The 15,047-nt window shown below is 27.5% G+C and overlaps 1 protein-coding gene across 2 annotated transcripts in view; it reads left to right on the top strand.

Moving 5' to 3' along the window:
- Positions 1–15,047, top strand: part of LOC117176299 (band 3 anion transport protein) — a 177,653-nt gene that overhangs the window by 59,572 nt on the left and 103,034 nt on the right. Inside the window, exons 1-2 of one of the 2 annotated variants that reach the window (XM_033366497.1) lie at positions 13,043–13,119; positions 14,749–14,923. In XM_033366497.1, coding sequence (XP_033222388.1) covers positions 13,096–13,119; positions 14,749–14,923 — 199 coding nt within the window. In that variant the 5' untranslated portion in view covers positions 13,043–13,095. Of the gene's footprint in view, positions 1–13,042; positions 13,120–14,748; positions 14,924–15,047 lie in introns of those variants that run through there. The other variant, XM_033366496.1, reaches the window with a different exon arrangement.

Here is a 15,047-nt window from a genome sequence, read left to right as displayed (position 1 = left end):
CGGAGGCGCCTGGCAGGAGAAAATCATCTGGAAAAATAGCAGCATCAAAGAATTTTTCAAAATCAACTTCTCGTATATTCTTTTGCAAAACATTTCATATAGACTTGTGCCACATACCGAAAGATATTCTTGAAACATCTGGGAAATCGAAAATTCACTTCCGGAGGCGCCTGGCAGGAGAAAGTCATCTGGAAAAATAGTAGCATCAAAGAATTTTTCAAAATTAAAATTATAGGGCATTTCGTTTCAAATTTCTGAACATTTTTAAACCAACTTTACCAACTTTTAATCCAGTTAATTCATAGATCGAATCCATTTAAAATCATTTAAGAAGAAAAATTGCGGAATTATGCATATAACGCACATATTTAACATATATATTTAACATATTTGGTGATAACCCGCTGCAGATTTGTTTGCGTGGATGACAATAAAATGAAAAACTTCGGGTGCGAATTCGCACCAGTGTACCGTTTGAGGGTTAAATTTATATAACTTTTGACCGAATTGAAACATTTCAGATTTCTTTCCAGATACTGGTTTTTGCCAATTTTTTGTTGAATATCTTCTGCTTTTATGAGGGAAATACCTTGTGAGGCTAATGAAGAAACTCAATAAATGAATAATAAAAATCTAAAAATGTGGGCCCATGTATTATTTATTTTTTAAACTAATTTAAGAGCTCAATATTTTTATTGAAAAATATCTGTATAAATGTAAACTATAATTAAATATATTGTTAAAAAAATTTTGTAGTCAAACAATGTCTTGTCTTGGCATTATTTTTGTAACTTAAATTACTTCAGCAAAAAATTTTTAAATTCGATTTATATTTAAAAATCTTCTAATGATAAAAATTGTGTAGCCCACGTAAAATTCACAGGAAGGTTTCCTTATACAAACACACATTTTTCTTAAATATTGAACAAAAATGGTGGAAACTTCCAGAGCCAAGAGTGATAGAAGATAGTAGAAATTCAAGAAAAAATTGGTAAAAAATATAAGTGTAGGTTTTTTGAGAAAATTTACTTTCAGTATTTTTACAATAACCGCCGCCATTTTCCTAACCCTTCAAGTAAACACCTATTTTTCAAACATTTCCTACACACTGGGTCAAAATGACCCTCTTCACTTTTTGGTTGTCTGTAACTTCATACCTACTAAACCTTTTAACTAACCAAAATTAAGAGGTATACTTGCAGAAAATTTAAAAACATTTTTGGCACTTTTTTTACTAACAAATTTTTATAATTGATGAAAATGAAAAATACAAATTTGATTAAATTCGACGTCATGTACACACATGGGCCACCTTGACCCTGCTTCGATTTCAATTGCTTCTCAACGACGACTGATGACTCGGCATGCTACAGAAACTGTAGTCGGTGAAAGTTGGCGACGGGGTCAATATGACCCAGTGTGTACTCGAAGGGTTAATTTTGAACATTTTTCAAATTCCAAAGCTTTGTTAAAAAAAAAGTTATAAATTGTTTTGTTGAAAATTCTTTTTTTTTAACTGAAAATGGAACTATTTCAGTTTTATTTGAAAATTCGTTTTGTGTCGTTGTTAAAAATTCATTTTTTTCAAGTCTTACTTTTTTTTGGAAATCAATATATTGTGATAAAATTGCAGATATTTTGTTAACAATTTTTTTAGTATGTTTACAAAAACCGCCGCCATTTTCTTAATTTTGAACATTTTTCAAATTCAAAAGCTTTGTTGAAAATTCTTTTTTTTAAACTGAAAATAGAACTATTTCAATCTTTGGTTGAAAATTCACTTTTTTCGCCTGAAAATTAATCACTTTTAGTAGAAAATCTATTTTTGTTGAAAATTGAACTATTTTATTGCAAATACAATTTGACTTGAAATCTTAGGAACTGAAAGCATTTCATATTGACCAATAATTTTATTAAAAACATTTTATTATTATATTTTCATAAAAAATTAAATTATTCTCCCTGCTTTGAGAGCATTTAATGCTGGGAAATCTGTTATTTTAATATTCTTAATTCTTCTTGATTCATTGCCGAAGCTTGCAGTTGACCACACAGACACGTATGATCACCGCACGGTCACTGCAAGGTCACTCGCGTTTACCGCACGGCCATGCATGGTTACCGCACGGTCACATAAGGTCTCAGTTTTGTATACATTTCTAATTCAAGAGACCTTACTTAGAGTTCGATCGTCTAAACTGAAAATACTGCACTTACGCAAGCCCGGAAGCCTTCCAAATTACATTAACGAGACCGGTGTCAATCGCTTGTATCGTAATACGAAGGATTACATTTAGTCAGCGCGTGGATTTCAAAGCGCGTTTTCCTTATGACAGATGCGCCACTCCACTAAATATCAAATAATCAGTTCCAGATCGAGCCCTCAGGTAAAGTTATTATATCATTTAGAATCCAAGAGAGAAACTTGTAGCGAAAGAATCTTTCCACTTTTTTTAATGTATTAAAAACATTTTTTAAATAAAATTTTTTTTTATCAAAATAAACTTCGCTTTCAAAAGAGATTCTTTATTCTAGGAATTTTGTCGGGAGCGTGCTTGAATTTTGTTTAAATTGTAGTATAAAAATTTAAATAAAAATATTTTTCATTTTTAAAAGTAGCTTAATATTATCGGATTTAACTATTTTGGAACAATTAGTCTGTTTTTTTTGTAGTGAATTAATTTTTTTCACTGAAAATTCAATGGTTTGGTTAGACTAAAAAATCTTTCTTAGTTGGAGATTCACAGATTTCGTTTAAAGATTCGTCTTTTTTTATTCAATTGAACTCTTTTTTTATTTAAAATTAAAATTTTATTTGTTTGCAATATCAATTATTACATTTTTTGTTGAGAATTCATCTTTTTTGGATGAGAATTTAACTCCTTGGTTGAAAATGAATCTGTTTTTAATTAAAAATTCAAGAATTTGGATGAAAATTCATCTTTCTTGGTAGAAAATTAAATTTCCTTGATTGACATTTTTTTCAACTGAAAATTTCACTAATCCAGTAAAAGATTCATCTTTCTGTTGAAATTGTATCACTTTGTGGGAAAATTTGTTGCTTTTTTGTTGTTAATTTTTTTTACTGAAAATCTAACTATTCCATTCTTGACTGACAATTTATCCTTTTTAGATGAATATACAAGTGTGTGAATGAAAATTAATATTCTTTTAGCTGACAATTTGAAGTATTTGAATGAAAACATCGATACACAAAAAAAGTTTTGTCTGTCCGGCGGACTGCACCGGCATACATATTTAATTTTGGGGTTGCTGAATCCGAATCCGGGATCCATATAACCCAGTTGGCTCATGTTTGTACGAAAAACGCAAAAATAGAAGTAAATTCGACGAAAATCGCGATATTTCGTTTATATTTTTGCAAAAAATACATATATATTCGGTCGCTTAATCCAAATTCAAGATCAAAATAACGCAACTAGGTCATAGTTTATATTAAAAACTTAAAAACAGACGGAAAAATGCTGTAATCGCCGATTTTTTTATTTTTTAAATTAAAAAAAAAAACATTTATATGCTTCGTGCACTTAATAACCATCTATATGTGATATTTGGGTTACTGAATCCCTTAAACTATCGTACAAAGTTTCTGAAAGTTTTATTAAAATTGAAAAACTTTAATCCCTTACCTTTCTCGACTGAGTTTGTCGTTTACTGTCTATTTTTGCGTTTTTCGGAAAATTATGAGCCAACTGGGTTATTTGGTTCTCGGATTCGGACTCAGCGACCCAAAAATTCTCTCTTTTTTTATGCCGGTGAAGTTTATGTATTCTGTTGAAAATTCGTCGTTCTTGGTAAAAGATTAATCTTCTTGTTTGATAATTAATTTTTTGAACTGAAAATTTCACTAATCTTGTAGAATATTCATAATTTTAGTTGAAAATCTATCACTTTGTTGAAAATTCTAATATTTGGATAAAATTTTATGTGTTTTTGTTAAAAATATATCTTTCTTGAATAATAATTAATCTTAAGTTGAAAATTAATTTTTTTAATTGACTCAAAATATCATCAAAGAAACCTATTGATTGACTTTTAATTCAACTCCAAGGCTATCTTCTGGATGCAATCAACAGTGCTCTAACCGCTATTCATTAGCGATTCTTTTATTATTGCAGTAATAATTCTTCTTAAATATGACATGTTAAATTTTTCCCTGGTCATTTTTTTATGGTCATAAATGATTCGATTTGACGTCCAGAGATATCCAAAAAAATTTGTTCCCTCAAGCTCTTCCGAAAAACCCCTCATTTTTTACCGTTAATATATAAAAAAATCTAGAAAATTTTAAAAATGATTCAACTTCGAAACCTACAATTTTAAGACTTAAAATAATTCCATTTAATATTTAAAGGTACCTGGAACAGTTTCATCTATTTCTAATTCTAAAAATTCCTAAATTCGAAACCTAAAATTTTAAGGCTCAAAACGGTTTGATTTAGTATTCAGGTATTTCCAAAAAAGGTTCATAAAAAAAATCGAGACAAAAAAATTCTAAGAATGCCTAACTTCGAAACCTAAAATTTTAATACTTAAAATGGTTCCATTTAATATTTAATGATACACGGAAAATTTTCTTCCACCCAGCTCCTCTGAAATACCTTCATTTTCTACCGTTTGATACTAAAAAAATCGAGACAAAAAAAATTCTAAGAATGCCTAACTTCGAAACCTAAAATTTTAAGACTTAACAATCCAGTTAATATTTCAAGATGCTTGGAAAAGTTTCCTCATCTCAGATTTTTTGATACACCTCGGTTTTCTAATGTTTGATATAAAAATGAGACAAAAAATGTTAAAAATGCCTAACTTCGAAACCTAAAAGTTTAAGACTTAAAATGGTAGTATTGTAATCGAAAAAGCAGAAAATTCTGACTTGATCCGCATAAATGGTCAAGTTTGAAGAATGTACTTTGTAGAACTGACGCGCTACCAGGGATACCGACTGGATTTTTCAGGTTCAAGGTCACTGCGAGAACCCAACTGAGTGGCTTTGCTTTTGTCGTGTGGAGGGAGAGGTCGATGGAAGTTGGAAGGGATGACAGTGGCACAGTTGTTGAAAGCTCATGAGACTAGCACATCATTCTTTCCTCTGCCGATATTTCAGCTTTACCTATAGTCCTATACATTCACATCAGCTCGATAGGCATGACCCTGGCCATTCTATTGTCCTTTTATTAACAGTTCACATCCCCCACATTATCATTGAGCAACTCGCATTTCCAGAATCCACCACGGGTATTCTGATGGAGATCCATTTCCATTTTCATCCATTGTCAGTTTCCCCATCACTTGAACCTTTCATTTTTGTCCCATTCACACCCCTAACTTTACAATCGACATCTCTCTAAAGATCTTTGATCTCTCTAATCATTTCTCTACTCCTTCTTCAATAATCTCCTGTATTTTTATTACCCTCTTTTAGTTCTTCATATCACATCCCCCCTCGCTTCTTTTTTGATCACTTCCCCGATTATACTTTCCCTCCTCTCACATCCCCTCTCCTGCTGTCCCTACACTTCGTCCACTCCCCCCTCTTATTAGATATATCTTCTCTACTTCCCCTCCCATCATCTCCCTTAATTTCATTCCCTTCCCTTACTTCACCCATTTCACATCCCTCTTGTTTCTTCTCTTGATCACTCTCCCTTATACTTCTTCCTCTTTCACATTTCTTACTTCCTTTTTCTTCTCACTCCTACTTTTCGTACACTTCCCTCTCCTATCGTGTCCTGTCATCCAGTCCTATCGTGTCGTCGCTTCCCCTACTTTTTCTCTCTTCGGCCATTAGCCTTCCACCTTACTCCCCCTCTCCCTCGTTTGCCCTTTCCACCCCTCCCCTTCTTTTGTCCTCTTTACTACTTTCCCTCCCCACTCCATCTTCATCCCTTCTTCTACTAATAAATCCCCTACTTTACCCCCCCCCCCCCTACAAAATAATTAGTAAATTTTTTATAAGGAAAGAAACAATCATCGTTACTTTTTAATGAGAAATAAAATCCGTTGCCATATACTATGTATCGAGGCAACTTCTCAGACTTATTGAACTTCAGAAAATTGTTAACAATTCAGATTTATTTTTGTTATTAGTAATTTAGGTTAAGAAATTGACCTTTTTCATCATTTTTTTATCAAAAAAATTATTTGTTGTATAAATATGTATCGAAATAGCTTGACGGTCTTGCTAAAGTATACAAAATTGTTAACACAGTATGTTTATTGTTGCTATAAATAATTTAAACAAACAAATAGGAAATCATCATCTATTTTTTCTGGAAAAAAAACTATTCTTCGTCTTATATCTATCTGAATATATTCGCGGACTTTTTAATTTCCAGCAAATTTTTAACACTTTACGTTTATATTTGCTATAAATAAATTAAATTAACAAATAAATCGTTTTTATCCTATTTTCGCAGAAAAAATTCTTGTTAGTCTTATTATTTTTTTAAAATTAATTTATGGTAACAAATAGAATATTTTCATCATTTTTTCCCGAAAAAAATTCTTACTGTCACCTTTGTATAGAAATAGGTTAACGGATTTACTGAAATATAAAAAATATTAACACATGTCGTTTAGCATTATTATAATTGATCTAAATAAACAAATTAAAAAAATTCATCTATTTTTTGTGGAAAAAATTATTTTTCGTCTAACAATTGATCGATAAATTCTTTTTGTTTAAAAATTCAATTATTTATTTGAAAATTCGTTTTTTTTGTTGTTCATTGAAACTTTTTTTGAATGAAAATTCAACTATTTGTTTAAAAATGAATTTTTGTTTGTTTGTTGAAAATTCGTTTTTTTCTTAAAGTAATCTCATTAGTTGAATATTGGTTGAATATTCATATATTTAGTTGAAAAATTAACTATTTTCTTAAAAATTAATTTTTTTCACTGAAAATTAACTAATTCTATATTAGTTTAAAAGTGAATCTGTTTAGTTAAAGAATGAACTATTTTCTGAAAAAATCGTTTTTTATAGGACAGTCATTTTATTAGTTGAAATGTCATCTGTATGATTAAATATATTTTTTCTTTGGTTGAAAACTTAACTATTTATTCGAAAATTGATTTTTTTTTTTTGTTGAAAATTGATTTATTTAACTTGAAATTTTATGTTATCTTTTTGATAGAAATTTAATCTTCTTGGTTGAAAATGCACTTATTTGATTGAAAATTAATTTTTTTACTGAAAATTTACCTCTTCTATTTCAGGTTATGCATTAATTTCCTTAGCTAAATACACATTTTTAGTTTGTTAACATTTTTCTCCTACTGCATTTTTTTTAGGCGGGAAAATTGATCTTTTTAGTATGAAATTTATGTATTTTCTTGCAAATTTCCTTTTTTGTGTAGAAAATTATTCTTTTGGATTGAAAATTCAACTATTGTGTTCAAACTTAATTTTTAGGTTGAAAATCCATAATTTTAGTTGAACTTTCATTCTTTAACTGAACGTTTTTTTCATAGAAATTTTGATCTTGTTTGAAAATTCTTCTGTTTGGTTAAAAATTTGTCTTCGTCGGTAGAAAATTAATCTTTTGGGTTGAAATCTTGTCTTTTTTGATAAAAATTAAATTTTCTATTTTGAAAATTCATCTGTTTGCTTGAAAATTTATTTTATCTAGTTGAAAATTAATTTTTTATTGAAAATTTAAGTGGTATTCCTAATTTTTTGCATTTTTTATTTTTTTAATTTAAACGTAATATTATCTTTTTTATAAATATTTTAGGTTAACAATTAGATATTGGACTGGGGACTTAACTGGAGATATTGGACTATGGGGACTTAACATTTATCTTTGTTATAAATAATTGAGCTTGATAAATAAAATTTCTTTTACATTTTTTGGGGCAAAAAATTATTTTCTTTCTAATATGTGTCGAAAGAGCTTAACGGACTTAATAAATAATAAAATATTCTGAACAAGTATCATTTAACATTATTGTAAATAATTTCGGTACAGAAATAGTAAATCTTCATCCATTCTTTGCTGGAAAAAATTATTCTGCATCTCATATCTCCAAAAATAGTTTCACCGTCTGCTGAGATCCCAGAAAATTGTCAACATTTAGCTTTGTTATAAATAATTTAAGTAAACCAATGGAAAATTTGCATAATTTTTTTGGCAAAAAAAAAATCTTTTTCATATTTAATGTATCGAAATAACTTATCCACTCGGGGTCGGAGAGCTACCTGGGCAGATAAATGGGGTGGAGAGGGTCGCAGGTTGATATCGACCTGGCGCGGCGGATCCGTGGCGACGCGGTCGCGACGCACGAACATTCCCGACTCGTCACGATCAGTCCCGACTTTTGAGTTGGAGATCTCACTCACTCCTGACCGGGATGTTGTTCTCGAGTGTGCCCAAGGCAGTTGTCGGTCCAGGAAGTCGTTCTTAAAACGCGATCGAGGCAAGTTTCATTTTTGGCTCCTCGTCAATATTTTCAAAATCTCCCCTTTCCATTTTTCATATTGAGAATTAAGTGGATTAAAAGTGAATGAAATTAAATTCACTTTTATTATTATTTATTCATCTGCTGTCAATCTGAAATTGATTTCTTGAGAATTGTTGCCTACTTCTGCCGGAAACCCCTTTTTATTTTTCCGCTAACTGAAAACTGGTACTCGATTAAAAGAAAATTAGTTTTCCAGTTTTTTTCCTCTGCAATTTGATTCAATTATTTTGTTTTGAATTTTCTTAATAGAATAATGAAAAAAAATCTTTTAAAAATAAATGAACAAATAGAATTTATTTTATACGTGGTATTTAATAAATTATAAATACAGAATTATGATTTTCAAATGAAAAAGGAGGCTTTGAACCGGAAGCTAAAATGATGAAATTCCATTTTCTATACATGCTTCCTATGAGAAATCAATGACTCGTTGCAGTTTCAAGTCTTGAAATAGTTCGTGGCCTTTATCATAGTTTTACCATATTTATACTTTATGAAAAATTGCTTTTTTTTTTAGGAGCAACTTGATTTTTTTTTCCTCCCTCATGCTTAAAAATCAATTTTTTCCATCTGTATCTGTTAGTAGAATCAGCTTATTTTTATTCTGAGCAAAATGATTTAATCAGTCTAAATTATTCAATCATGAAAATTATTTAATCAGTCTAAATTATTCATTTATGAAAATTATTTATTCACGAAGGTGACAATGTGACTACAGATTCATCTTGAAGTTGCATGCTATATGTTCCCTGATTTTCCACCACATCAGAGAATAATTAAATGGATTAATTCCGTATTAATTAAATATTTATATTATATTAATATTTCTCTTTTAATTAAAAACGTGTATCTTAATAAAAATCTTTCTCTAAGAAAAACAAATCACATTAATTATTAAAAATAATTCATTTTCAAGCAATAAAAAGAGAATTTTCAACAATGTAGTTACATTTTCAACGCAATTGTTAATTTTTTTGTTAAAAAATGAGTTCAAAACAGAAAGTGTCATAGATGATATTTCCACCAAAAAATATTTAATTTATTTATATATATATTATATGTATTATAATTTATTTATTTATAATTTAATTTGCAATCAATAAAGAAAAAAAATCATACAAAATGTTGAGTTTTCAAGTCATAAAGACGAATTTTTTTTAAAAAAAAGTTGAATTCACAAAACAAAAATATTTACGGGAAAAAAAATCCGACGAAAAATGGAATAGTTGAAATTTTGGTTAAAAAATTAATTTCCAATAAAAAAATAATTGTCAACCAAAAATATAGGATTTTAACCAAAAGAATAATTTCCTGTTACAAAAAGAATCATTTTTAACAAAATACGTGAATTTTCTTCTAAAAAATTTAATTTTCTACCGAAAAAGACACAGTTTTAACAAAACAGATGATTTTTAACTAAAATAGATAATTTTTCAATGAAAAAGAAAATAGTTGGATTTTCAGTTAGAGAAATAAGTTTGTAAGAAAATAAAATATGATTTTAACGAAATAGTTAAATTTTCGACCAAAAAAATTGATTTTCGACAAAAAATATTAAATTTATTTAACTAAAAGCGTAATTTCTATAATAAACTTTTTTTTACCGAAATAGATCAATTTTTTAATAAAAAACAAAGATTCGAAGTATTTACATAATAAATAGCTTACAATAATATAGCGAAAATGCATAAATGTAAATTTTAGCCATAAAATTTATTTTTTTGTAGCTTATTACCCTTTTTTGACAATTTAATACATAATTATGAAATTCGTATAAAATTTAAAAATTTTTATAGTAAAAATAGATTTATTAAACGCATTAAAAAATAAATGAAGCTTGTGTGTGTGTAAATTATAATAAAAATAAATGTATAAGTTAATGAAAATATTATTTATAACTGACATAATTCACATTATACTGATTATTTACATTATAATGAAATATTTTATTAAATTAAATAGCGATTTAATTTATTAATTAAATTGAAAATAACATTATCTATAATAAGCTACTTTTCCACCTTCGATTAAAATGAATCAATTTTAAAAGCGTTATACACAATTTGAAAAGTATCAATTTTTATAACGACTTTGAATCCTAATGTATTCTAACTTAATTTTCTAACACAAAAATAATTTAAAAAAATCTACCCCATTTAGCTCGCTAAGAATGTTTAAAAAAAATCCTCTTCCAATTCAGAAAAAAATTAAACGAAATTTTCTCCCTTCCAACTCAATTAAAATATTAAAAATAAAGAATGGCCCTCTTACAATTCATAAAAAAATTAAAAATAAAAAATTCTCCCAATTTTATCTCAAGAAAAATGTTCAAATCATAGACCCCCCCCCCCCCTCTGCAACTCAATAAAAAAATAACCCAAAATGTTGAATATTAAAAAAAAACTTTCCAATTGAATAAAAATGTTAAAATAATAAATTTCTCTTTTTTCATTAAGGAAAAAAATGTAAATAAGATATTAAACTTTTCAGACTCTAAAAATCAATCTCATTAAAAAATGAATCATTGTATGTGATATTAAATGAGTGATATTGAAAGTTATCGGAAAATGTAAAAAAATTCTATTATTAACAGAGGGCTTCCAATTTTTAAATTTTTATTATTATTAAAAATGTTACAAATGTACAATTTGAAATTGTTTAATTTTAAATACTTTGAATTCAGAAAAGTTAATTTTTATTTGCTAAAAATTTGTTAAATTTACAACTCAAAATTTTGTTATTTTAGTTTTAAATACTTTATATTCAGATTCAGACTTTGTAATTAAGTGTTCCATACATAAATTGAAAAAAATTTAGGTTGGAAAGTAATAATTTATTAATTTTTATGACTTGAAAAAATATTCCTTAAATGGGAAAAGACGATCAATTAACTTTATATTTTAAATTTTTACTTATTCTAAAGAAGAACCAAGAACCTTCCTTTTCATTTTAATTTTTTAATCGAATGTTATTTGAGAGTGTGTTGTACAAAATTGGATCGTTTCTTTTTTTTTATCTGAACCAATTATCTGACTTTGTTTCATGTCATTTATTAATTTTTATTATAATTAAATTTGAGGGTGTGTTGTCCAGATTTTTTTTTAAATTTCTAAACATTTCATTATTAAATTTGAATGTTGGACGTTTCAGCAGACTTTCAATTTTGACTTATTATAAAATAAAAATCCAGGCAGGTGAACGCGCGCTTAGAGCTCGTACATGAAATAACATTTAAAAACCCTCTTTTTTAATTTTTGTTTATCTATTGATTGATTTAATTATTTATTTATCTATTTATTTATATTGAATTTAAGAGTGTGTTTTCCAAATTAGACCGCTCGATTTTTTTTATTTCCACGAATTTTTTTCTTTAATTGGAATTTTGGACTACAAGAAATCTTTCAATATTAAAAATTATTCGTAATTATTATATATATAAAAAATATAAAAAATATAAAAAAATAAAAAAAAATAAAAATATAAAAAATTATTCGTACGTAAACGCGCGGTAAGCGCGCGTGCACGTAATAATAGCTGAAAATCCTCTTTTTTCATTTTATTCATTCAATTATTTATTTAAATTGAATTTAAATTGACTTGAAACTAGGTCGGGTGACTGCAGCCCGGCATGAAATGTTATCTGGCGTGTTGCCGTTTACAGGCGCAAAGGAACGCTCATTTTTAAATTAAAAAAAAAAGAACAATAAGAACATTTTTCGTGAAAATTGCTTTGCTCCCGCTAGTGAAATCGCCTTTAGATTATGTGGTTAAAATATTACATTAAAAAGGCATTTTTATAGACGTACTATGGATTTGTCGAAAACCCGAGCCATTTTAATCCCCTTAAAGACCATACTTTTAATTTTGAATTATTCTTAAATAAAATTCTAGAAAAGTGAATGCCCATTTTGCGGGCGTGTAAGAAATAAGAACAAAACTAACTCTTTTTTTATTTTATAATTACGATTGACTGATTTATTTATTTAATTATTTCCTTCTTTATTTGAATTGAATTTAATAGTGTGTTGTCAAAATTTGACCATTGGATTCTCATTTTTTTCAATGTCCACAAATTTCGTATTTCAATTTCAATTGTGGACTTTAAAAAATATGAAAAATTTTGATTGGTTTTGAAACTAAAGGCCTGGTTTATTTTATTAACTTATTTTTTTGTTTAAAATAAATTTAAGGGCGAATTATTTTGAATTTGAATTTGAATTTTTGACTTCAAGGAAGAGTTGACATTTTTATTGAATCTGAATTTAATTTCAGTAATTTTTACCTAATTTATTCTGCACACTTCCTCAGCCTATCGCGACTCACGTACGTCACGAAAGCTCAAGTTCAAGGCTGATTCGCATCGACCCGGCCTTTCAAATTCAGATGCTTTCCGGTTCCGGTCCCAGTCGAGCTAAAGCTGCGGTCCTGGCCAGATTACACTGCCGCGGGAATTGAATTTTTCAAAAAAAAAAAAAAAAATCCACACATTGAATAAAAACTTATAAAATGAATTGAACCAAAATGCGTATACCTAGTATTTAAAGCAACAGTGCCTATTTAATTGTGTCAGTTTTTTATTCGAAATGCAAATGGAATTTTATTCTGAGTATGCAATATTTGGATTTTTATAAGGTGATAACGAAAAAAAACTGTGTTAAGACTGTGCATTCCTTAATTATCAGCTTGAAATATTTTCTTGAAGTATTATCTTTTTTATTGAAAATCTATAATTTCGGGCCGAAAAGTCAATAATTTGGTTGAAAATTCTTGTGTTTTGTTAAAAATTAATCTTGTTGGTTAGAAATTAATCTTTGGCTTGAAAATTCATATTTTTTGTTGAGTTCAACTGTTTTTTTATTTGAAATTAAAACATCTTTTTGTTGTTAAAATATTTATTAGACTTTGCGCATAAAATTACTATACCTTGGTTGAAAATTCTACAACTTGGTTGAACTACTTTCTTAAAACTTCATGTTTTTTGTTATTTTTTATCTATTAGGTTGAAAGTGTAACTATTTTGTAAAAAAATATTATTTATTTCAAAATTAATTTTTTAAACTTAAAATTTAAATATTCTATTTTTATTGAAAATTAATCTTTTTTAGTTGAAGGTTAAACTTTTTAGTTGAAAATTCAACTGCTTTGTTAAAAACCCGTATTTTTGTATTTTTTGCTGAATTAAATTATTTTTTATTTAAAAAATTGAAATCATTTTTGGTTAAAATATCAACTAACACATTTTTTGTTTAGAATTCCTATCTTTTTCTTGAAAATTCTTCTACTTCGTTGAACTATTTGTTAAAAATTTCATGTTTTTGGTTATTTCTTTTTCTTTCGTTTCTTTGGTTAAAAATCTATTTTGTTAAAAATGCTTTATTTTTATTTGCAAATGGATATTTTTTATTCAAAATTTACCTGTTTTTTTTTTGAAAATTCGTCTTTTTGGTTTGAAAATTCCTATTTTCGGGCTGAAATTCCAACTGGTTTGTAGAAGATTCTTCTTTTGATTTTGAAAATTCAATCTCTGTTGTTCGAAAATGTAACTATTTCGTTGCAAATTTGTCAGGACTTAGTTGCAAATTAATCTCTCTTGATAGAATTTTTTAATGCGGGTGTTTACTTAAAGTCGTTTTTTTAATTAAGATTTTTTTTGTTGTTGAAAATTTCAAAATTTGTTGACAGTTCGTTTTTTTTAAATTGGTCAACTAAAACTTTAACATTTCTATTTTTAATTGAATATTGACATTTTTAATTGAAAATTTTAATTTATTAGTCAATAATTTAACTGTTTAATTGCACATTTAACTGTTTATGTATGAAAATAAACTATTTCTTTGAAATTAAAATTTGTTATTAAAAATTCGTCTCTTTTGAGAGAAATTTTATGTTTATGGCCTAATAATGCTATTAAACTATTCTATTTTTGGTTGAAAATTGATCTTTTTGAGTTAAAAAGTAACACCATTTGGTTCAAAATCTATGTATTTTATTAAAAAATTAACATTTCCACTTAATATAATGTAATATTGATTCAATATTATAACCATTAAAAAGAAAATAAAGCTAGTAAATATAATTGTATTTTAATATAATTTCTCATTAAAAGAGAAATTTCCCTATAAAATTTCCGATTTGCATTTCGTCACAATTTAATTAATTTAATGATGTTATCGGATAATAATGTTTGCACTTTATTGAGAATTAATTATTTTTCTCTGAGAACATTTTTTTATTTAAAAAAAAAAACTCTTTATTTTCCAGGTCGACGGACATGGCCCGGAAACGGTACAAGAACTCGACGAGGAGATGGATAAGGTTTTCGCGATGGATGCCGGAGAAAAATTCGACGTAGCCCGATTTGAATCTCCCACCGAATCTTCAGGGTCGGACCGAGATCGCGATCGAGGACCACGTTATGGCGATTGTGATATCAGCCGTAAGTCAATTTTTTTATTACAAAAAAAAACTTCCCTATCTCTTCTTCAAACATTTTCTCTTTCTTTTTTTATCTCACATCTTTTTTCTCTTATACTCTCCTCTACTACTTTCCCGTTTTTTCC

This window comes from Belonocnema kinseyi, chromosome 7 (assembly GCF_010883055.1).
Source record: "Belonocnema kinseyi isolate 2016_QV_RU_SX_M_011 chromosome 7, B_treatae_v1, whole genome shotgun sequence".
Taxonomy (NCBI): Eukaryota; Metazoa; Arthropoda; class Insecta; order Hymenoptera; family Cynipidae; genus Belonocnema; species Belonocnema kinseyi.
This window is presented reverse-complemented; position numbering and strand designations above follow the sequence as displayed.